The 23,594-nt window shown below is 33.2% G+C and overlaps 2 protein-coding genes and 1 long non-coding RNA gene across 3 annotated transcripts; 2 read left to right on the forward strand and 1 right to left on the reverse strand.

The window, feature by feature from the left end:
* Positions 1-6,121: 6,121 nt before the first annotated feature.
* On the forward strand, positions 6,122-12,500 carry LOC133695465 (pre-rRNA-processing protein esf1). Its single transcript, XM_062117477.1, has 7 exons — positions 6,122-6,800; positions 8,051-8,125; positions 8,773-8,999; positions 9,830-9,992; positions 10,263-10,391; positions 10,919-11,631; positions 11,838-12,500. Exons 1-7 carry the CDS (start codon positions 6,282-6,284, stop codon positions 12,181-12,183), a joined length of 2,172 nt encoding a protein of 723 aa, XP_061973461.1. The 5' UTR covers positions 6,122-6,281; the 3' UTR covers positions 12,184-12,500.
* Positions 12,501-12,813: 313 nt separating this feature from the next.
* Positions 12,814-13,778, forward strand: LOC133693319 (uncharacterized). The gene is made up of 3 exons (XR_009842110.1): positions 12,814-13,062; positions 13,162-13,258; positions 13,404-13,778. It is a non-coding gene; the product is annotated as an uncharacterized LOC133693319 (long non-coding RNA).
* Positions 13,779-13,797: 19 nt separating this feature from the next.
* LOC133693318 (aspartyl protease family protein 1) lies at positions 13,798-17,674 on the reverse strand. The gene is made up of 10 exons (XM_062114504.1): positions 17,174-17,674; positions 16,669-16,804; positions 16,036-16,274; positions 15,402-15,629; positions 15,174-15,309; positions 15,022-15,092; positions 14,836-14,935; positions 14,702-14,762; positions 14,297-14,368; positions 13,798-14,189 (listed from the first exon to the last, which is right to left on the reverse strand). Exons 1-10 carry the CDS (start codon positions 17,518-17,520, stop codon positions 13,993-13,995), a joined length of 1,587 nt encoding a protein of 528 aa, XP_061970488.1. The 5' UTR covers positions 17,521-17,674; the 3' UTR covers positions 13,798-13,992.
* Positions 17,675-23,594: the final 5,920 nt, after the last annotated feature.

Here is a 23,594-nt window from a genome sequence, read left to right on the forward strand (position 1 = left end):
ATAAACTTTATTTTTTGTTTAAATACTAATATAGTATCTTTTCAATGTAAAATGGAAAACATTTTGAAATAATTTTTGAAACTTCATTATTTATAACATATCTAACCTATATTTACATGGATTATTTTTTAATTTTTTTATATAAAATATTAAAGTTTTAAATATTTTTGTTTAATTTTTTCAGATTAAATTAGATTGATCCGACTAATTCATGTAACTTGAAATCTAATTTTTTAATTAAGTCATTTTCAGGTCGAGTCTATAACTATATTACTGTGTAGTATACATGTTTGATGGCTTCATTTCAGGAATTGAGATCCAAGAGTCCAGAACCCCACTATCATCATCCAAATGCTGCAACACTCTTATGATGTACTGACTGGGATTTGTCCGACCCTTAAATTATTACGGCCATCTTTTGCGTCGGAGCTTTGGCTGAGGGCGGCTTAGGTAAAACAAACCAATCTAGGAAGCTTGTCCCTTTGAGCAAATGGGCCCGTAACCAGAAAAAGGTATGTCGGGAGGTGGTTAGGGTTAAGCCATCAAATTAGTTATCAGTGAGAGTCAAAGCTTGTTTTTCAAGTCTCAGCTTTATTCGTCGCAGCTGGAGCCTAGCATGCAGCGGCAATTGGACTCTGGTGGGATTTTGTTTTATTCATTTGGGGACTTGTACAGGCGGAGATATGCCTGCTCTTTCTCTTTGCGCGTGAGCCTTCTAATTTCTACTGCTCGTCATCTGCTAATAACTTGTAAAACAAGTCTATGAACACGAACCAACGAGGAGATTATTTTTTCTTGTAACACTAACGTGGAATTAAAAAAACACATTTCAATCGTTTTATTCTTGAATATGATCAAAACGACTTTAGAATAATGTGTCATGCTGTCCTGGCATTGGAGCTCCTATCACTGTTTAACAGTAAATTATAGTGTTCATTTGCCGCGCAATGCTAGTTATAGTCATATTATTCTTATTTAACATTGTAATGGCAGGTTTTTTTAAAAAAATTATATATATATATATATGTACTTAATATTTGCTTTTTAATTATGTAGGAATTACAAAATATTATATATTCTATTTATTAGTGTGAAATCTCCAAACCCACTTTCAGCCTATTTGTTTTTGCATTTTAAAAGCGTTTCTGAAAAAATTTAAATTTTATTTTATTTTTTTATTTTAAATTAATATGTTTTTAGTGTTTTTAAATTATTTTGATGTGCTGATATCAAAAATATTTTTAAACATAAAAAAAATATTATTTTGATCTATTTCCAAGTAAAAAACACTTTAAAAAGTAATAGCCGACCTGTTTGTTTTTGCGTTTTAAAAGTATTTTTGAAAAAAATTAATTTTTTTATTTTAAATTAAATTTCTTTTTAGTGTTTTTAGATTATTTTGATAGGTTGATGTTAAAATAAATATTTTAAATAAAATATTTTAAAAAATAATCACTATCAAAACATCCTCTTCGAGCCCAAAAAAAGAGAATATGTTTTCAATTGCTCCAAATCCGATTAATATGAAGCGTAGGTGGGGTAGGCATAACCTATTTCATTGCCATTCGTAATGTTGTGGAGGGCAACAACTAATATTCTTAATGAGACGGTGGAAAAAACTCTAATAAAAAATGTTTTTTTTTTAAATAATAATGATGAAGAGGACTGCAATTATAGTGAAATTAAGGTTCTTATATAAAGAAAGACTTATAAAAGAAAAGAAAGTAACTTGAAATAATAGGGATGCTTCAGTACCTAAGTTAGCATGATAGTGAAGGGAAAGAGTCTTTATTAACAAACACTAGAAGGTGTTACCTTTTCCCATGGAAGACACAAACTCAGTGCAATATGAACTTATTATGCATCGAGTGTTTTTTTATTTTTTTAATTTCATTATTTCAAAACTAAATTTAAGATCAATTTAAGTTAAATTATTAATTAAAGATAAAATTGAAAGATAGAGAATTAGAGTGAAAAAAAAGTAAAATAGATAGTGATTTCAAATTTTATGCAAAAAAGTTCACTTTTGTCCTTCTAGTTTTTCAATGATACATTTTTAGTCTTTTTGAAATTCAATTTTGATATAAAACTTCATTTTACCTAGTTTTTTAGTCACTGGTTAGAGAATTAAGAAAAAAAAAAGTCACATACCGATAATAAAGAGAGAAAGTTCTTGTTGGCACCAATTATGGCCATTAAAAAAATCTATTTTAGTGTCCTCGGATTCCATTACACGAGGGGAATTTAGCTTGGTGTTATTTCATCTTGAAATTACTTAAAAAATAAATTTGACATTGAGAAATTTTTGGGTTCCAAGTTAGTTTTTATTTATTTTTGGATCGATATTTTAATTGTTTTAAGGCATTAGAGGGTTTATGTGGGTTTCTAGATTGTTTTGTAGGTGTTTTTAGGTCAAAAGAGGATCAAAAATGAATGTTTATGGTTGGAAAACCCTAGCGCTGATTTCTTAGTGACCTACGAATCGCTGAAAACTCAAAATGCAAATAACAAGTCGTATGCATCATTTCTATATATAAAAAAATTTGGTTGGGCGGACGACGTGTATGTGAATTTTTTTTTTACTTCATTTAAATGAAATCAATATATTTTTTTTCTTTTAAAAAATCATATATCAATATTGTTTTTGTTATGGCAGGATAAATACTTTTTTTTGCTTAGCATTTTTTTTAAGTATTGTTTTTCTATGAAATTATCTCGGTCTCGTGACCAAGTTGTGGATTTAACGAGTGAACTTGGGTAGGTTAAATTTTTTTTCTTTGCTTTTTTAAAATTAATTTTTTTTCAATATCATTATTTGACAATGAGCTGGTAAGGATCTTGCCTTTAAATTTTTTTGTATTTGTTTTCTATGAAGGAATCTCATTTTCATGATTCTAGTCGCGAGTTTGGTCTTTTTCCTAGGTCTACCCTAGTTGTTGTTTTTTTGTCCTTTTCAAATTGAATATTTTTTTATTTTTATCATTTAATATTTGATTGATTGAAATTGACTTTTCTAATTTGTTTTCATTTACGTTTTATAAGGCTATTACGGTCTCATAACTCGAGTCACGGGTTGGTCCATATCGATTCAATATGACACCGACTTAATTTTTTTAAAATATATCATTTGGTATGTCACAACCCCAATATTTTAAAAATATATCTTCTAGTATGCATTATATTTTAGACTTCTTAGCATTTAAATATTTTTTGGGTTAGAAAGAAATGATTTGACTCACGGTGTCATGCGGGTCAAATAGCTAGTTGGGATGTATTATACGTGTTTATATAGTAAAGAGTTTACAAAATAAGGTGGAAAAGCCAGAGAAAGAGAGATTGAGAAGAGAGTTTACCTTAGGATTCAAAGCTTTTTATATAACCTTTTGAGCTCACATGGGTTAATTGTGGGACAAGCACAAAATAGACAAATTGCATGATGTATGCAGTTTTGAACTGATTAAAAGATAATATTTTAGAAGATAAATGAGACTACTGTAAATCTCATCCCTAAGGTATGAGTTTTTCCTTCTATAAGACGCAACCATATGATCAATTTATAGAATTTCATGTGTTCTAAACACGTAATGGCATTAACAATATGCATTATTACTTGGTGAAATAAGTACATATATGATCGATATTTATTGTCCATCTAAAAAGGGTGCTACTCGTCCATTATATATAGTGATGCTTTTACGTAGTTGCAATTCATGTATAAGAGTATAACATTTAAGGAGGGATGCATAGCCAGTCCATTAAGGAGAGATGTATGGCTAGTTCTACGAAAGGAAAAGTCCAAACAATTAATGAGAAATGACATATGACTAGTTTATTAAGGGAGACATGTGGCCACTCTGTTAAAAAAAAGACACAAGGACAATTCATCAAAGTAAGGACACTCGACCAGTCTAGGAGAATGTATAACCAATCTATCAATGAGGAACACGAGGTCAATCCATCAAGGTGAGGGCATACAATTAGTTTAAAGGGAATACACGACTAGTATACTAAGAGGGATATATGGTCAATCCATCAAGGTGAGGGCATACAACTAGTTTAAAGGGAATGCATGACCAATCTACTAAATAGCGATATATGGTCAATCCATCAAAGAAATACATAGGGTCAGTCCATTAAAATGGGGCACACAACTTCTTTAAAGGAGATGCACAACCAGTCCACTGAGAGAGCATGCAAGGTCAGTCCATTGAGGTAGTGATATATAGCTAGTTTAGAGATGACTTACGACTAGTCTAGGGGACATGTGATCAATTCAACATAGAAGGATATAAGGTTAGTCCATCGAGGTGGGAACACACGATCAATACAGAAAAGATGTATGGCAATCTATCGAGAAGGGGTGAGTGACCAATCTAAGACTACAAGAGGCTAGTCAATTTAGAAAGAATGTGTGGCTAATCATGAAGAGGAATTGGTTTTGAAAAGTATTTGATTGTATAGAAAGGATGCATGCTGAGCATGAAGTGCCTTATGGGTTTTGATACGAAGTTTCATGTCTCATTAATTCCAATACAAAATTGGTTTTTTAGATTTCAAAAACTTGAACCTCGATTTTTCAGTCACCTTTGGTAATAAAAAAATATAACAGTACCTATTGCCCACTTAAAAATAAGAGTTGATGACGTCTTTCATCCCCGAGGAAAAGAATACCAGGCACATGCCTGAACTTTTTTATGAAGGTTATACATGCGGGCTTGACCTATAAACACCTAATTTTTTTAAATCCATTTCCAATAATTATTTTTATTGAATTGGATTTGTGTTTTAAAATAGTGATTCATTTTTTTAAGTGTTTTTTAGTTGCATGATATTTTAAAGAGACTTGTTTGATTTGTCTTGAATTTTTTCCTTTTATATTTTATTCGAATTAGCTGTATTTGTAGAATTGTTTTTCATAAAAACAGAAATAATTTTTTATTTGGAACAATAATTAACAACTACGAGAAAATGAATGAAAATAATCAAAGTAAAAAAGATAGTCAACATAAAATATTTGAATGTGCATATATCTCTTTGTTTCTACTATGAAAATTTGCTTAACACTTCAATATTTTAATGCTAACAACTTTTTTTGTTTATCAATTCATATATTTCTTCATTTATTTTACAAAGTATAAATAACATTGTTTCGTTTCTCATTTTTAAAAAGTATTTTAAGAATTAAGCTTCATAATTTATTTCAGTTTATTTTCTATAAGGTTGTCACAGTCTCATACAAATGTCCTAGTATAAAAAGTATTGAGTGTCTATTTTTTATTATATAATTAAATAAAAAATAGTCTAACAAAAAAAAAACAAAGTTATTAAGCCAAATGGAGTCTATGATCCAATTCACGGATTTGACGGGTTGACCCGAGTCAATTCAATGTATTGTTGTTTCAATGTCTTTTTTTAAAAATATCATCTTAAAATTATTTTTAAAAGTCAAATTATATTTATAATGGTTGTTCAGGTTTTTTTTTGACTCGTAAAGTTGAGTCGATCATGTTGTGGCAACCCTTAGATGGTTTGATTTGAAGTTCGAGCTAGGCAATGAGTGAGGTCTGGCTGTTTCAAGGTTGAACTGCTAGGATGGTTATCAAAGAGTTTCTTGTGGTTTGTATATTCTTTTTTATGTTTAAAAAAGTTATGGTCCACCCAATAACGTAGCACGAGCTATGTATACAATAAATTGAGATGATCAAAGTTTTAAACCTGGAAGGTGTATTTTGTAAAATAAAATTGAGAGCATGAGATCAAATAACAAATATACTAAAAGGCACGAGAAATTTATTATATGCCCCATCATATTTTTCTATTCACTACTATAGTATGATGATTATTTTGTCCTTCCTGTAAATAAATAAATACCTTTGGATTATAAGTATTTTATTCATAAATCATTACTAATTTATTTGGGAGTATTTTTGCTCATTCAATGTTTTTATATACAGTAAAATAACCTAAATACTCCAAGGGAAAAAAAAAATTAAATGGTGTCGGGTAGAGATATTTATGTAATTTTTTTTATACATAGTAGAATTACATAACGTAACTTTGAATGCAAGAAATTGAATTCATTACATGTGATCAAAGTCTAGCAACCCCATAAGCCCACAAGCATTGTATAGGAGCCCAAACACAACACTGGTCTCTAACGAAAACCCGTCAGGTTAGGGTTTTAGAGAAACAACAACCTACAATTCCTATTCGCTGTTTTGCAATCCACCGCTAGCTTGCTCGCTCGCACGCACGCACTCCTCTATCGTGAAACTTGTACCATGGGTTCGAAAAAGAAGAGCAAGAGCAAAAACGAGATGAGCGATGATCCACGGTTTGCATCCGTACACACAGACCCGAGGTTTCAGAGAGTACCGAAGAGAGAGTCGAAAGTGACAATTGACTCTCGGTTCAATCGTATGTTCACTGATAAGCATTTTGGTACATCGTCTGCTCCGGTAGATAAACGAGGCAGACCTAAGAGGCAAAAAACTGACAGTAGTCTTCGTCATTACTACCGAATCGAAGAAGAAGATACGAAAGATGCAAAGAAGAAGAGAAAAGATGAGGTTTTGAGCAGCGAAGAAGAAGAAGAAGAAGAAGGTTTGAAGAAGAGGAAAAGAAAAGAAGAGGTTTTGAGCAGTGAAGAGGAGGATGAGGAGGAAGAGAGTGGGGGTGATGAATTAGAGGATTTGGAGACGGAGAGTGATGATGATGTGGGTGGAAGTGAAGAGGAGGAGACGAGTAGTAGTAGTAGTAGTAGTAGTGATGAGGAGGAGGAGAATATGGAGAATGTGGAGGTATGATTTCTTCTTCTTCTTTTTGCTGAGGTTGGTTTTGATCTTTTTTGTTTTGTCGGGTTAATTGTTATTATTGTTTTGGTTTTTGAGAGAACTGAGGGATAATTAGAATGAAAATTGAGTTTAAGGAGTTTGAATCTTTAACTATAGTAGGTTTCTAGACAATGATGCTGTTTAGTAGTTGAGAAAATGGAGGGAAATAGAATGGAAATGTGTGTTAAAGGGTTTCTTTTGTTGGTACTCCTTTTTGTGCTGATATTTGCTTGTTTTTAAATTAATAGTGAACTCATAACCATTAGCATTGTTCTTTTGTTAAGAGAATAGAGGGAAGTTGTGGTAAAGGCTTATTTTTTATTGCTCTTTTTTTATGTTAATCTTTATAGGTGTTTGTTAATTGGTAGCAAACTCCCAACCAGTGGTATTGCTTAGTTGTTGATAGGATGGAGGAAAGTAGAATCGAACATTGTATGAAAAGGTCAATTTTTTTACGCTTTTTAGTGCTGATGTTTCCTGGTTTTTAGTCAATGAAGAACTTCAAAGTATGGTATGTGCGGTGGTTGTAAGGATGAATGTAGGAGTCTGGAGTAGAAATTGTATCAACGGTTTAATTTTTGTACTTTTGATCCCAAATTGCTAATTAGCATTAGTTTTTTTAAAGTACAGAATTGCATGTGATGTTATCTTATTTTTAAATTTTTTGACGTTAATTGTTATTGTTTGGCTGTTGAGAAATGGAGGGTCAAGGTTGTGTTTACTTTTAGAAAATAGTTTTTTTGTTTATTCTAAAGAGAACATGTTCATTAAATACAAAATTTTCAAAATAGAGAATAAGGGTCATGTTTGGCTTAAATTGAAAATATTTAAAGGAATGACTGTAAAACATTAGGTGAACCAAACAATACCTGTATTTTTATATTAAAGAATTTAGAAAACAACCACCTTAGTGTTTTCCAATTTTCTGGAAAAGTGGAGAATTAGAAAACTTGTTTTCAAGAAAACAATTTTCATTCTTAATTTGTAAACGTGTTTTCTTTAATTTTCTATTTCTAAGTTTTTCTGGAAATCTGCAGATTTTCCACAGGTAAACACAATCCAAATGATTCTAGGTTTTGTTTGTCCTCATACTTTTTGATACCTAATGAAGTATCAAAGATACAGAAGAGTAAATGTGCCCAATTATTGCTTTGATTTCCTGTTATACAATGAACTTAGTGGCTGTATTTTATGTATTGGATTGCTGGATGCAACAGGTGGAAAATGTACCAGTAATTGAAGAAGGAACGCGGAGGCTTGCTGTTGTTAATATGGATTGGAGGCATGTCAGGGTAATGCTATCAAATTTCTAGAATTTAATGCATCTGGAAGTTTACTACAACATGGAAGTGTGCATGTGTACAACATCATTCATTTTTCCCCCTTCTGTTTCTCAGGAACTAAATTGAGTATTCAAGAAAATTTGTTCATCCTTGAATTATCATGAGCTAGGATAATTTCTCAATAGGGTATTCAGTCACTTTGCTGTTGAGAGGTCTGGGGCTGAGTTTTGCTTACACCTGTTCAAAGGACTTTAAATATGGAGAACGTAAAATTGGAAATAGCCATTATGTTTGTCATTGAAAGCAATTATGCGTGTTTGAGCTCTATACACCTATAATTCTTACATATTAGGCAATACGTGAAAGGTTTTTCATATCTCTTGTTCTTTCATGAGCTGTAATAAATATCCTGCTCATGGCAGCTAGCCTTCCCCATCTTTCCTTTTCAATTATGCAAGAGTATTTTTAAAAGGCGAAAATGAAATTGTGACTGAGGGCTTGCAAGAATAAGTATGTTATTAGTAACAAGGGCCTTGTCTTATTGTAATGAGCTCTATGCATAAGTTTTGGTTTATATCCTTCCATGGTTTACTTTGTTGTCGTCTAGGTATTTGTATGGTATACCCTTGAACTGACTTTTTTCTTTGAAAATCTAGGCGGTTGACTTATTCGTTGTATTACGCTCATTTCTTCCAAAAGGAGGACAAATTTTGTCTGTCAGTGTCTACCCATCTGAATTTGGACTTCAGCGCATGAAAGAGGAAGAAGTCCGTGGCCCTGTTGGCTTATTCGATGATGAAAATGAGAAAAGCGATGAAGATGATGATGACAATGATGAGATTGACTATGACAAGCTGCGTGCTTATGAGAAAAGTAGGCTAAGGTAATCGTGTGTCTTTTTCTACACATTTCTTCCTGCTAAAAGTTTTCAAGAACATCATTGAGCCTAATCCTTCTCCAACCTGGGTCTTTTAAAGGAAGACAGCTAAGCATAAAATTAACCAATTAATCACTGGCTTGTACATTTTATTCCACAAGTGACCTCATGTTTAACCGTTCAGATAAGGTGGACAGAAATTTCTACTGAAGCATGTTGCTTACAAGGCTAATTTAATCAGGTCTATTGAAGGAAAAGACCCTGGACCTTGCTTTCTGCCAAGTTTGTTATGTATTTTATTAGAATGAAGCACATTATGCTTCTTTGGTTGCCACTGTTGCTATAGCAGAACTTTTTTACTGCTTAGGCAGTTTTATATGTCCTGCTAGTCATGTATTCTGTTGGGAATGATATTGTGACATTGTATTTCTCTTAAACATCATTTGTTTATGGGTGGCTCTGATTTTATTAAAGGTTTGACAAAGGTGAGGCTTGAATCTGAGACCTAACCCATCTTGCTTATGTAAGAGCACCACCAAGCTGCAAGTTAATTGGTCTTAAATGTCATTTGTAGGGATCTTGTGTGCTGATGGTTACTTTTCAGTATATCATGTTTGTAATTGTTTCTCTTTTGAAATATAAATTGGACTGATCTGTACTTTCCCAATATATATGCAACGATGTCCTTGGCTAATCTGTACTTGCCCAATCCAGATGCAAAATTGTGGTTGCTGCCTCCATTAACACGCAGTGTGCAGACTGTTCAGTACATTCGACTGCCACCCCTGTTTTTCCTTCTTTGATTATGGATTTATTGTGTGTGCCATTCTCCTCAGGTACTACTATGCTGTGGTGGAATGTGATTCAGTTGCAACAGCAGATTGTCTTTACAAATCTTGTGATGGAGTTGAGTTTGAAAGATCTTCCAATGTGCTTGATCTCAGATTTATTCCTGACTCTATGGATTTTAAACACCCACCTCGTGATGTTGCCACAGAGGTATATGTGTTTCGATTCTCTATTGATGATGGGTTTCTGTATTCATGATAATTGCATGTACATTGACAGAGTCTTACATGGCCAAATATGCATCCAAGGCCAGGAAATTTGTTTCTATAGGGACCATTCTGTGTACAAATTAAAAGTACATTTTGCAGAAGCAAAAAGATTTTTTTTTCTCCTGCATTTGAAATTTTGTATTCTAAATAATTTAGCAATAAAAAAGGAGGCTGAAACTACTGGTGCTAATGATCTTCACTTTTTGCTCAGGCGCCTTTGGGCTATGAGGGGCTGGATTTCCATACTAAAGCACTGCAGCACAGTAACATTCCTGTTTCTTGGGATGAAGATGAACCACAGCGTGTGAAGACCTTGAAACAAAAATTTAATGCTGACCAGGTAGGTAGCTTGATCTGAGTCTACCTCTTCACTTGTGCTGGATACTCCCTGTGAATTTTTATAATCATATATTTGACTGGAATGAGTGATAGAAAGTGCATTCTTTCGCTGTCTGACTTGAGATGCTACTTGATTTTTATTTTCTTTAATGAATATACTCGATTAAAATTAAAAATTGTTAGGAAAAATGTAAAGGAATGCCAATTTCCTGCCTGTACTCTGGATCTACTGGTTTGCAAATATATATTCCTTATATTTTACCATTTTCTGAAAGTCATGTGGTTCTTGGTTTATGTTCAACCATCTTCTGAAATCATATATTTGCATTTATAACTCAGCATTGATGAAAGCCCTTGTCATAAGATATGTGAAAGAAGCAACAATTAGTAAATCAAAGACAAATTTGCATGCCAGAAACAGTGGGAATCAATATAATGCTCTGTTCAACTTGATAGAAAAGCTTTTGAGTTGTTAAATTGGTATGTTCTTAATGCTTCTATAGTGACACGGGTTCTTTTTTCATATAGCTAGCTGAATTGGAGTTGAAGGAGTTTCTAGCTTCTGATGAGAGTGAAACTGACAATGATGAAGCTGATAATGGCATGGAAGATGAATCAGATAAAAAGCATAAGAAACGAGACAAGTACCGTGCTTTAATCCAGTCTGGTGATGGTTCAGATGAAGACCAAGAGGAGGGTCAGGATATGGAGGTTACTTTCAATACTGGCTTAGAGGATTTAAGCAAGCGTATCCTAGAAAAGAAGGATAAAAAATCAGAAACTGTTTGGGAGGCATATCTCAGGAAAAGGCGTGAGAAAAAGAAGGCTCGAAAAAATCAATCCAAGTATTCTTCAGAAGAGGACAATAGTGATACTGATGAAGAAGGAATGGAAGGGATAGAACAACCAGATGACTTCTTTATTGAAGAGCCATCAGTCAAAAAAGTTAACAACAAGGACTACCAAGGTAAGAAAAACAAAGAAGAAAAGCAACTTCAGGATACAGATAGGGAGGCAGAGGCAAGCAAAGCAGAGCTCGAGTTACTACTTGCTGATGATAAGGGGGGCAAAAAAGGTCTGAAGGGATATAATTTAAAACCTAAAAAGGCAAAAGGGAAAAAGGGAAAAGAAGTTCCTGATGAGGACAAAATACCCACTTCTAATTTGGATGACCCTCGGTTTTCTGCTCTTTTCACGTCACCTCTCTTTGCATTGGATCCCACAGATCCACAGTTCAAAAGGTACTTCCTCTGTACTACTTGATTTCTTCAAGCTACTGGACATGGTATCGTGATGTGTGTTGATCAAACTGCTTGCTTGTGCCCAAGTATGCTAATGATTATTCCAATGTTATTGATTGCAAACTGGTTGTCCTCCACTACTGATTTGGAAGGTTTTAATAGCCTGCCTCTTGTACTGTAACTAAAATCTGTTTTTGGTGTTGCAGGAGTGCAGTCTATGCAAGGCAGCTGACACTGAAACCACAGAAGAGTGGTGAGCAACAATTGGTGGAAGGAGAGAATGAGAAACAGGCTGAAAAAGCTCAGTTGCTATCTGATGATCCTGCAATGGACAGAAATGAGTATATGATATCCGATGGTTTGCCAGAAAGGAAAGAGAAGCACGAGTTATCAACGTTGGTAAGATCCATCAAGATGAAGTCCAAGCAAGTTCAGTTGTCCTCCAACACCAAGGATAAAAAATTACAACCTAAAGGGTTGAAGGAAACGGAGAAGACTGAGCTCCCAACCTTGGTTCAATCAGCAAAGAAGGCCAAAGTTTTGAAAAAATGAATAGTAGAGAATTTGAGATTATTTTTCTTTTCTGCTCGCAATGTTGTGCAAGAGCAGATGGGAAGTGAAGGCAATTCAGTCTGCTCATATCGTTGCAACTCATGGAAGGCTTTTGGCCCCCATTTTTTTGGCTGGTAGAGTTTCCTTATCATGCCTGTGGAAGCGTGTTTAGGATCGTATTTCATGTTTGGAGCTTGTAAGATCTATTCAGGATAGAGGACTAACTATCCGTAGATTGCATTTCAAAGAGAGTTGACAGATTATTCATAGAGTGCAAGAAAGTTGAATAAAAGAACGAAAAGAGGTTGTTTTCCTAATATGCTTATTTATGGGTTTGCTAGTGGCCCGGCCTTTTGACCTTTCTGGCCTCCTTTGGGTTAGCTTCTATGAGTATTTTTCTTCTCACTACAAGTCGATTGGAAGGACGAATGCTAACTCTCAGAAAGAGAAATGGGACATGAACGATACAGAAGTGCACTGTGAGTAACCGAGAAAACTGATGGAAAATTAACCGAGAACCGAGAAAACCGAACTGAGATAAAAAACTGATTAAATCGATTGTCAAAACCAAAACTCTTTTTGGTTTGGTTTGGTTTTGGTTTGACCACCGAACCGGCTACCCGAAAAAATAAAGCCAGAAGAAACAACCTACTGACCTAGTATAAATATTAACTAGTACAATAAAGTGTAAACCTAAACCTAACATTACAATTTACTTCTGCAACCGCCGCCCACATCAAACCTAAATTTTTCATCTTCTCTGCCTCTTACCCACATCTCCGCATATATCTGTTCTCTAGCTCTATCTCTTCTGCAGCCGCCGCCCACACCAAACCTAACATTTTCTCTGCATCTATCTCTTCTTAAGCTGATTAACAAGTAAATAACCCACATCTCCGCATCCATCAAGTAAAGATATTGTTGTGCACCGTGTCAATATAATTTCAAGCTAATTCAATTATATATGTTACATTTCAGTGGTAGGGAAGCATGGCTGCAAACAAACTCCAACGACATGGATGGGCACAGACAAAGAACGTTCCAGTCACAACAAAGATCTGGACAACTAATGGAGGTATCATCCCAAAGTCTAGAATTCCTTGAAGATTTTTCAAAACTTCCAGAAATCTAACATATGGGGATAAGAGTTTAATTACATGGATTTGCTTGACTGGTTACTTACAAGAGGTGGCATGCACTTCTCTTAATTAATACTGCAGGAAAGCGATTCGACTAGGCCGAAAAGCTACTTGGGGTCTAGTTTGGATTGCAAGAACCCCAGCTTGGAGTTCACAATGTGTAGACCAGATTGGCCGGGGAAAGAACATTGCTGATCATGCATAAACAATCGCTATATACCATGGTTGTCTTTCTTTGAAGTGAATTCCTGCCCACCGTAAGCCAATTTAAAAAAAAAACCAAAAAAACCCATGGGATTAGGTTTCCCGGTTTTTTCCTTAAAAAACCGGATTTAACCGAACCAGACCAGTTCAGTTTGAACCGGTTTCCGGTCCGGTTAATTTTTTACAAATATGTTGTAATTCGGTTCGGTTGGTTTTTTTAGTTTAAACCGAACCGAACCGTGAACACCCCTAGTGAGCTATAACCAGAATGTAATTTTGTAACTGTATCATATCAATTGTCTGTTTATAATCAAAATATATTTACAACCCCAGCATCGAGTCATGTTACTATGATCCAAGACTAAGAATAAAAAATAATAGGAAGCCAAAAATGCTTCCATCCTGGTGTATACAATAACTGGAAAACGAATGCCTGAAGTTGTGAACACTAAGAAAAAGAAAAAAATCAAACAATAGCAAAGAATAGAGCTAGGGTCATCATTAATGTGAAATTAAACGGTTTGGACCGCGGTGAATGACTCCCACCAGGAGGTGATGGTGCTGGTATTTGAGTTGATGTGGCTTCTGGGTTAACTGCAGTAGCAGGAGGCACTGCAGTATTTGGGGATACAGCCAGAGTGTTGGTATCAATGTTATCATAACCTGGGGACAAAAAGAAATCTCATTAGGTAGAACAACTAGTAACGAAATGAAGAGGAAAAATGGAGTTTGATTTTAGAGATCCAATCCAAAACGGGAAAAATACTCACAGTTAGATGGCTTCCAACCCAAAATCATCCTCTCGCGATCGAAAACTATGCGATGACCAGTCATGAAATTTTCTGCAAGGAGATAAGTTTTGATAATGTAAGGGACAGTTTCTCACTGCACACATTAAGAAATTGATGCCAAGTTTAGACTTGCTAATTCAAAGTTTTGTTTATTGTTTCCAAGTCTTATCTTAAAAAATAGTGTTAATCTTAAGAAACAAAACCTAACCAACTTTCACACTTTGCAAAACTTATTTGTCTAGCATGAGATTGAAGAAATTATGGTTCCCCAGAAACATCCCCCAACACAAAAAATCCATAAATTAATAAATTAAAAAAGGGTACAGAATGTAATGAAGAATAAATTCCAAAAATAAGGAAAACTATAGATAGTAAGATACTCACGTCCAATGATGTTCACATCTCCACTCTTGATCATACCGAGACAATATACAGCTGAAACATCCTGCAGTTCGCAAGAATAAACTTGTTTTCCAAGAAGCAGGAATAAGATATCAGACAAATGGAGGCATCCTTACCGAAAGTTGAACTACTACTATGGGGTCTGTTACGTTAAAGTAGTCTCCACCGCTCATTACTAGAGTCACTGTGGGAATTGTCAGCTCAGTTTGATTAGCACTGCATTTTAATTGGAAGTCAGTGCCTGCGGGATTACAGAACACTAAGCACACGAAAACAGGAGAATTTGTGCGGATATAAATGACCTTATATCATAACAATAATCAAAAGGGACTTCAGTAGATGAGTGACGTGTTTCATTTACCATGTTATTGAACTGCAAAAATAGCACAAGTAATAAGTACACAAAAGGTAGGAAGTCAAGCAAATATCAAAACTCACTACTAAAACTACTTACACTCTCCGCTATAAGTGTATAAGCTGGATCATTCAGGTATGTAAATGAGGTACCGGAATCGAAAATAGCACTATAAACAAGATCACTAGCTTGTCCACCAATACTTGTTTGAGTGATGCTGATGTTGTAAAGCGAACTGGTAACAAGTTTTCAAAAAATAAGCACAACAGGCATGGAAGGCAGATAAAAAAGAAAAAGTCTGCACATCAAGATTCAAGAAGTGAGTACCTTCGTGGTTGCCCTTGATTGAAAGATGTTTCTCCTTGGCCTGTGCTTCCTTTGTCACCAAAACTGATTCTACCAATCCCATCAGGGCTAAAACACATGGAAAATGAACCAGAAGTATATCCATTATGTGCCAAAGTACTAGGCACAGATATATTAGACATGCCAAGTCCAAACAAGCCATTGGGAGCTCCACCAGTCAAAAAAGTACCCGTTTGAACTTTACCACAACTGCAAAAGCATAGCACATTTATAAGTAAAAATTGCTGGAACAGATTTTGAAACAAAATTAAGAATGAGGAGCAAGGTTATGGAAATGAGAGAAATGATTCCAGTCCATCAAAAAAAGAATACATGCACCAGACGCCCTCAAGTTTCTGATAGCACATGACTGACATCTAGTGTGGTTTCTCACATACAAGTGATCTTTCACATCACCAAAATCCATATGAAAGAACTTTGGTACCTGGGGTTAACCATATCCAATCTTACTCCAGGTTCTCCAATTAAAACCAAGGGCTAACAACTCTATCATATTCACTATCAAGGTACTTGGGTATCATGCCATTTCCAAAATCCATGTGGGTGGTCTGAAATGCATTTCCTGATTTATAACAGCCAAGTGGAAATTACCTACCCAAAAGTAATTTTTGCATCAACAGCTTTTGATTGACTATCATCGCTGATCAGGTGCAATAAATCCTGTACGAAGTACCCAGTTGTCGAAGTGCCATTAGAAAGATATACAACTTGATAAGGACAATTGCTCTGATCACTAGGGCATCGATTACGCTGTGTTTGTGAGCACAAGGTGCTGTTGCAGGGGACCTTTTCGCTTGTTGAGGATGTATTCGGACTGTAGATATTGAGCTTTACCTGTTTAGAAAAAAACTAAGTTGGTAATTGTGGAAGTGCTAGTATCATAAACGATCAAATTAGTAGATGTAATCACCACAACAGCTGATTCAAGATTTCATTTGAATTGAAAATTTTCCAGTTAGTAGAGTCCAAATTCAAATGGTGATAAATCGTCACTCGTGGCTAAAAATTATCTGCAATCTAGGATGCAGAACTGGATTCTCTAATCACTCAGAGCAAGCATTCATCACCAGTCAAACAGCAACACCAAAAAATTGACAGCTTAACTTCAAAGAGAATTCAAGCGTCAACAACTAAAATCATAAGCATTCTCAACAATACTGATGTCAAAATCAAATTAAGTTCTCAATTGAACTAGAATCAACTAGAAAATTCAAAATAATTGACCTACCGTTCCTGATGGTGATCTTAGGCTATGCACACAACTGGAACAATCACATGGCAACCACAAGAGGTTACTTCCAGTGTCTAGGGCCACAAGAAATGACACACTTGGTGTTCCAACCGAAACATTAGCATAATGTAAACTGAAACAATTTGAACAAACACAGTACAGATTAGCCAGAATAATAATCATCTAAATACACGTAATAACCTAAATCCCATGTTTGGTTGCCAAGAAAATTGAGCCTTAGAATTAATTTCAATAAAAAAAGAAAAATAATGAAAGCAAATACTTGGAGGTTTTTTTTCTTCTTTTCCTAATAGGAGTTGATGCTCAAAAGGACAAAGTAAACATGTAACCAAATAGGCCGTTGCTATACAAGGAAACACAACCGTTCCTTCTGTTACCTTTTCCTTTTCCCTTTCCTTTCGTTTTCTTTTCTTTCCCAGCAGCCAAACACAAACAAAAACTCTGGGAAAAAAACACTCAACTAAAAGTGAGAGGAACTTACAATCCCAAACTATCAATCCGATAAGTCTCGTTCCCGTAATAGAAAGTAAGTGGTGTTTTATTATTTTTATTATCACCGCCAGTACTAGTAGCCAATCTACGGCCATGAATAACTCTATCACGTTGAGCCATAACTTGAAAATATGGAACACTATCTTTCACTGGCAACAATCCATCAACACCAAACATCCCTTTAACCGGGTCAGAAAACCGGTGATGAATATCAAAACCGAATGTTCCAAACCCAGAACAGCTTTCTATCAGCACAAACAAGAACAGCAAAAACAAAAATGGAAACTTGTGGTGACGAACATGAAAAGAATGAGCAGAACTGAAAAGGGTCGCCATGGGAAAGAGAGTTCAAAGGATTGAGAAAGAAAAGAATTGAAATTGATAGTGTTTCAAGAGAAAGAAAAGGTGAGAAGGTTGATGTAGGTGAAGTAGGAAGAAAGAGTCGTTTGAAGATAGAGAGAGAGAGTGGGTAAAAAGTCTTGCTAGAGTGTGTTTATTTTCGTGATTGAATGTTTATTTTCGTGATTGAAGTTGAGAATTAAATTGGATACAATTTAATTATGTATGAAATTTAGTTATAAAATATAATTATTTTTGTTTTTTATAAATTATTTTAATAAATTTTATACACAAAATGATAGTTTTGGCATGACTTAAAAAAAAAATTTTTTTGTTATGATTCGGCTGATTCAATGGGTTAACTTAGTAAGACCCGATTGTAATCCGTTAATTTTTTTTAAATAATATTATTTTAATTAAAAAAAATTTAACCCAAACAATCCAATTAAAATCCAAAACTCAAATTTTATAACGATCAACCACAAGGTCTAAAAAGTATGAAAAAAATAAAAAAAGAAACTCAACTTCAACCATATAAACACACCCTTGTATTGCATCATTGTCTCTGTGAGAAGACGAAACCTGGTGGGGGTTTGTTGCCGACTGGCGTTCCACGAATGGGTAAACCGTGTAAGGCTGGACTTTTGACGATGGTGGGCCCCAACATTTAGATCATAAGGCAAGCCTCCAGACTATTTGGTGAGTATCAATCTTGTCCTCAATTAGTTTTTCTCTCTCAATTGGATCCTTATGCTGGAGTTTTGGGTTTTCTTTTTTGTTGTACGGATGCTTCAAACATCGAAAATAGTCTATTTCTCCATACCCAATTTCCCTGAATAAGAATTATTATAATAAAGATATCAGTTGCGTGTTCTTGTAAAAAAATAAATAAATAATAACAGGACATTTTGGTCAACAAAAATAAATAAATAATAGGATACTCTGAATTCTTCAAATAATCCAAATAAATGATAAAAAAACCGAAAAAATAATCATTTTGATTTTTTTTTTGGTGCCGAGTCTTTCCCAGCAAGACACCCAAACCAAAATAAATGAGAACCTACCTTGATTTAGACAGGCTGCAAAAACATTCCCAAAATCCAAAGTGTGAAGAGAGTTGCAATTCTCAAATGCTTGTTTTAATTGATCGCGTCTTTCTTAAGCGTTTTTAACAGTCCACGTCAATCTTCGATTTCTACACACTTGCGTCTGAGGCTATAAGACAGTGAAGAAATATCTGAAAATAGTAATATAAAAAAGATTTATGTATTTGAACTATAGTTATAAAATCTGATTCTATTCAGTGGGTTGATCTGAGATTCGGCTGACCCGGGTTAAAAATAAACAAGGAAAAAAAAAATTTGATGTGACTCAGATGACTCGGTCAAAAACCTGATTACAAGCCGTTGAGTTTTGTTTTTTTTTTTCTTACTAAAACGATATTGTTTTGATTTTTTTTAAAAAAAAATTGACTCGAATGACCTTGTCAAAACTCGAAACTCGAACCTTGGAACCAGAGTGGGTCTAAAAATTATGATTCATAGGTTTACAGTGTTTTTTTTCAGTAAAAAAACCCTTTAAAAATCTTTAGTTTTTTTTATTATTTTAAATCATTTCAATACAATATGATAATGTGAAAAATAAATTTTAAAAAATAACAATACAATAATAATTTTTCAATCGTTACCTCAGTTTGACCAGGTCCAACCTCATTAACAAAAGAAAAAAAAAGACCGTCAACAAAGATCTAAAGAGAATAGAAAGAAAACAAATAGGTAAAATACAAGGTCATAAATGCAAAAAAAATAAAATACAAGGATGTAACTAGAAGAGTCTAAAATAGAAGGTTAGAGATAGTGGTCGTTGGAAGTAAACGGTCGACGTCACTGTACATTATTGAATGATTATCTTGGCTACAAAAATGAGAAAAAATAAATAAAAAAAAAAGAAGGCGAAGCCAACTATGTTGGTGACCTAACTCCTACATTAATTGAATCAAAGGGAATATTAATTATTGAGCATGAGCATGAGCATGGCCATGGCCTCCAGCACTTGAACGTACTCCTCTTTAATAAATCACACTTTGAATTGCGTATTTTTTCTTTTTCTTTTTCTTTTTTTCACATCTTTCAAGAGGGTTGGTTTTCATAAGTTTAGGATAAGTTGACGTAAAAAACGTGTAGCTGCAAAAAAGTTAGGCACCGAATTGGTGCCTAATTTTTTATTTTTTAAAAATAAAAATAATTATTATAGCAGTTTGGAAAAATAAGAGCAGAGCTGATACTTAATCTAGAAAGAGGTTTCATCCTAAAGCTTAAAGCTTTCCTTGGACGATGAAAAAGAGACAAGAAGCGAGTGATACATTTTGTAAGGTGTTTACTGAAAGATTATGTGAGGTATTTACTAGTAGTAAAGAGAATGATAATTGCTCTCATCTCCTGTAAAGTGGTTGTAATCTCTCTATTTTTTTTTTAATGAAATTCTCGCATACTCGTATGGGAATGTAGCCTAATTTAGGTAAGCTATGTGAATTTTTTTGTGTCTTATTTTTTATTTTATCTTATTCTTTTTAGCTGTTTATTGTCTTTTACATCTAATAGTGGTATTAAATCCATTGGTTGAAATTATTTATTCATGTCTAGTATTGTTCACATATACAATGTTATAATTTACATATACAAAAAGTTAGTATAGTAGATAGATAGATACGGTCTAGAAAATTATGTCTAAGAAGATTGAGTTTTAAGCGGGATCACTTGTGATCCCTCTAATATTTCCTAGGAACATACTTAATGGAAATATTATTCACATTGTACTATCTTCGTATACGTTATAGTGCATAGTTAAATAATGATAGTTGAGCAAATGATGACAAAGTATAACATAGAGAAGTTCAATGAGACTAATGAAAATTTAAAATAAAGACAATTTTGAGAAAAGATATTGTTTTAAAGCAATTATAGATGTCTGGCTAACAAGAATAGCCTATGAAAATTGAAAGGAGATGGACGACAACGTTGTTGCCAACTTACACCCAATTCTAGTAGATTTAGTTTTATCAATCGTTACAAAGAAGAAGTCAACAAAAGAAGTATGGAATGCACTCACTAGATTGTATGAGATCGAGTCACTTCATAATAATATATTCTTAAAGAGGAGGTTCTACACTCTTTGTATATGTGAATCAACATCAATGACAAATCATGTCAACAATCTAAATGTATTATTTTCCCTACTTAATTACAGTAATGGATCATAAAATAGTGGAAAATTAACGTGCTAAGCTTTGATGTTGTTGTAGTTGTTGTTTTGGTAGAATAATCTAAATGCAAAAACAAGAAAGATAAATTGGCAAATTCATACTAAATAAAGTCATTATTGATTATGAAAGGGAGATCAATCAAATGTGGTTGTACTAGGAGTCACAACCTTGGTAAATCAAAGTCAAGAAGCAAGAAAAATTTTAAATGTTATAATTGTGGCAAGAAAGGGTACTTTAAAAAGAATTGTTAATTAAAGGATAAAAATGTATAGAAAGCTTTAATGGCATTAAGTTCTTAAAGATGTGTTGCAAGTATCTTCAATAATAGAAAAAATTTATAATACAGAGTATAAACTAATTCTAATGGTAATAAGAATCTCAATGATGTTTAGATAATGGGTTAAACATCAACTTGGCATATGACCTCTCATCGAGACTAGTTTCACATATATCAACTTGTCTCTAGAGGGTCTATGTTCATGCGAAATGACCATGCCTTAGAAATCAATGGTATTGGTTTTATTAGGTTGAGAATATTTGATGGTACCATCTACATTGTCCAAGGGTTATGATATTTGAAAGGCTTGAAGAAAAATATATTATTTCTTGGACAATTAGATGATCTTGGTTACAAAACTTATATAAAAGAAGAGATCTTGAAAATTATCAAAGGCACGCTTATAGTGATGAAGATAGAAAAGATAGTTCCAAATCTATATTTAGTTTTATGAGAGACGTTGCAGGAGGCAGACACATTTATTACATCTATAACCAACTAAGGATAATTAATCATTATATGGCATCACAAATTAAGCCATATGTCAAAACAAAATTTAAAAATTCTTTCATACTATAATCTTTTTCCTGAGATCAAATTAGTTACCTTTTTCTTTTTATGAGCATCGTATTACAAGTAAACAATATGGATTGAAGTTTAATAAAGCTATTGTGGAGAATAGAACATATCATAGACTTAATACATTTAGACATGTGGGGATTATTAGTGTCATTCCAAGGAAAAAAAAATTATTAAGTACCATTTATTAATGACTTTTATAAAAGATTATAGGTATATCCAATCAAGAAAAAATTAGATGTGTTTTCAATATTTAAAGGTTTTAAATCATAAAAAAGAATTAAGTGTTTAAAGAACAATAATAATGGAGAATATACCAATTATAACTTTCTTACATTTTATAAGCTAAAAGGATATTAAAGGCAATTTACTATTGCATATACACCTCAAAAACAATATTGTGGTGGAGTTGATGAAAAAAACTTTACTAAAAAGAATAAAATTTATGTTGAGAATTGCAAGTCTAGCAAAGTCATTTATGATAAAAACAATCAAGACCTCTTATTATGTCATAAATCAGTCAACATCGGCTACATTTAGGATAAAACACCAATATAGATATAAACCGGAAAACCAATATAAAATTTTCTTTACATGTATTTAGATAATGTATGATTCCCAATATAGAAGAAAGCTAGATCCAAAATCCAAGATATATATTTGGGATATGTTGATGTAGTTAAAAGGTATCACTTGTGGTATCTCATTGCCTATAAATTTATAATTAATAAAAATATGATATTTGTAGATGACACACTACAAGATCAATAAAAATACAACACTTTAAAGGAACTACTATAACTTATACAAAATAAAAACAAAAAGACTTTTTTGAAGTAGTACCAAAGCATAAGGAGCAGAAATCAAACAAAACAAATGATATAAAAATTCAATGTTCAATATGCTAGACAAAAAAACCATCTTAGCACTTAGAATATGTTATAACAAATAATACTGCATATTGTTTTTTAATAGAAGATGGAGAGCCATAAACTTTTTAGGAGACTATAAATAGCCAAAATTATTTATTATGGATGACAACAATGTAGGAAATAATTGAAGGTTTGTACATAAACAAGACATGGAAACTTGTTCCACTTTCAAATAGAAAAAAAAAACATATTGGTAATAAATGAGTATAAGATTAAACAAGATAGCAATGATCAAATAGAGAAATATCGTACAAGATTGTGATAAATTGATATGCTCAAAAGGAAAAGATTGGCTTCAACATGATATTTTTCCATTTTATTGTTAGACTTGTAACATTATGGATGACATATTGGTAATTTCCCCTAATAAAGACTGAGTCTAAAAAATAAAGACTCAATTAGTTAGGGAGTTTAACATGAAGGATTTAGGATAGACAAATAAGATTTTAGGGATACAAAATTATCCAAATAGAAAAGATATGAAGATTTAGGTGGAACAAGATATGAAGATTTAGGTGGAACAATAAACGCTTCCCTTCCGCCATGTCATTGAAAGCGTTTCCGTATCCTTTCCCTTTTAAGGTGGAGTGTCTTAGCTTTGGGTGGCCAATTTGTCGTTAGTGGAGATTTCTTTTCTTCTTTCTCCTCCTTTAAAATGATAGCTTGGTCCTCCTTATTGTTAATATTTAAAATTCAGTCCTTATTTTTTTAATTTTTAATTTTTGTTCTTGTCCCTTTTATAAATATTTTATTTGTTTTCAATTTCATCATTTAATAACAATTTGTCATGTAGTATTTTTTTTCCATTTTGGTCCTTATTATTTTGATTTCTATGTTTTGTCTTGTCCTCTTTGTAAAACTTTAATTTACTTTCAATTTCATCATTCAATTCAAATTTATGGTGTATTGTTTTTACCAATTTGATCCTCATTCTTTTGATTTTTTTTCTTTTGTTAAAGTTAATTTTCTTCTCAATTTCACCCTTTAATAAAAAAAAATATTTTTATTTTGTATTAATTTT

The sequence above is a fragment of the Populus nigra genome, chromosome 5 (genome assembly GCF_951802175.1).
Source record: "Populus nigra chromosome 5, ddPopNigr1.1, whole genome shotgun sequence".
Taxonomy (NCBI): Eukaryota; Viridiplantae; Streptophyta; class Magnoliopsida; order Malpighiales; family Salicaceae; genus Populus; species Populus nigra.

What these genes read in the sequence shown, in the direction of transcription:
- LOC133695465 (XM_062117477.1), top strand. Translation starts at nt 6,282, where the DNA reads ATGGGTTCGAAAAAGAAGAGCAAGAGCAAAAACGAGATGAGCGATGAT. An exon ending in TATGAGAAAAGTAGGCTAAG is followed by an intron (nt 9,000 to 9,829) that starts GTAATCGTGTGT and finishes CATTCTCCTCAG; the next exon opens with GTACTACTATGCTGTGGTGG. An exon ending in CTCGTGATGTTGCCACAGAG is followed by an intron (nt 9,993 to 10,262) that starts GTATATGTGTTT and finishes CTTTTTGCTCAG; the next exon opens with GCGCCTTTGGGCTATGAGGG.
- LOC133693318 (XM_062114504.1), bottom strand. Translation starts at nt 17,520, where the DNA reads ATGGCGACCCTTTTCAGTTCTGCTCATTCTTTTCATGTTCGTCACCAC. An exon ending in TAAGATCACCATCAGGAACG is followed by an intron (nt 16,275 to 16,668) that starts GTAGGTCAATTA and finishes TTTTCTAAACAG; the next exon opens with GTAAAGCTCAATATCTACAG. An exon ending in AATCAAGGGCAACCACGAAG is followed by an intron (nt 15,310 to 15,401) that starts GTACTCACTTCT and finishes ACTTGTTACCAG; the next exon opens with TTCGCTTTACAACATCAGCA.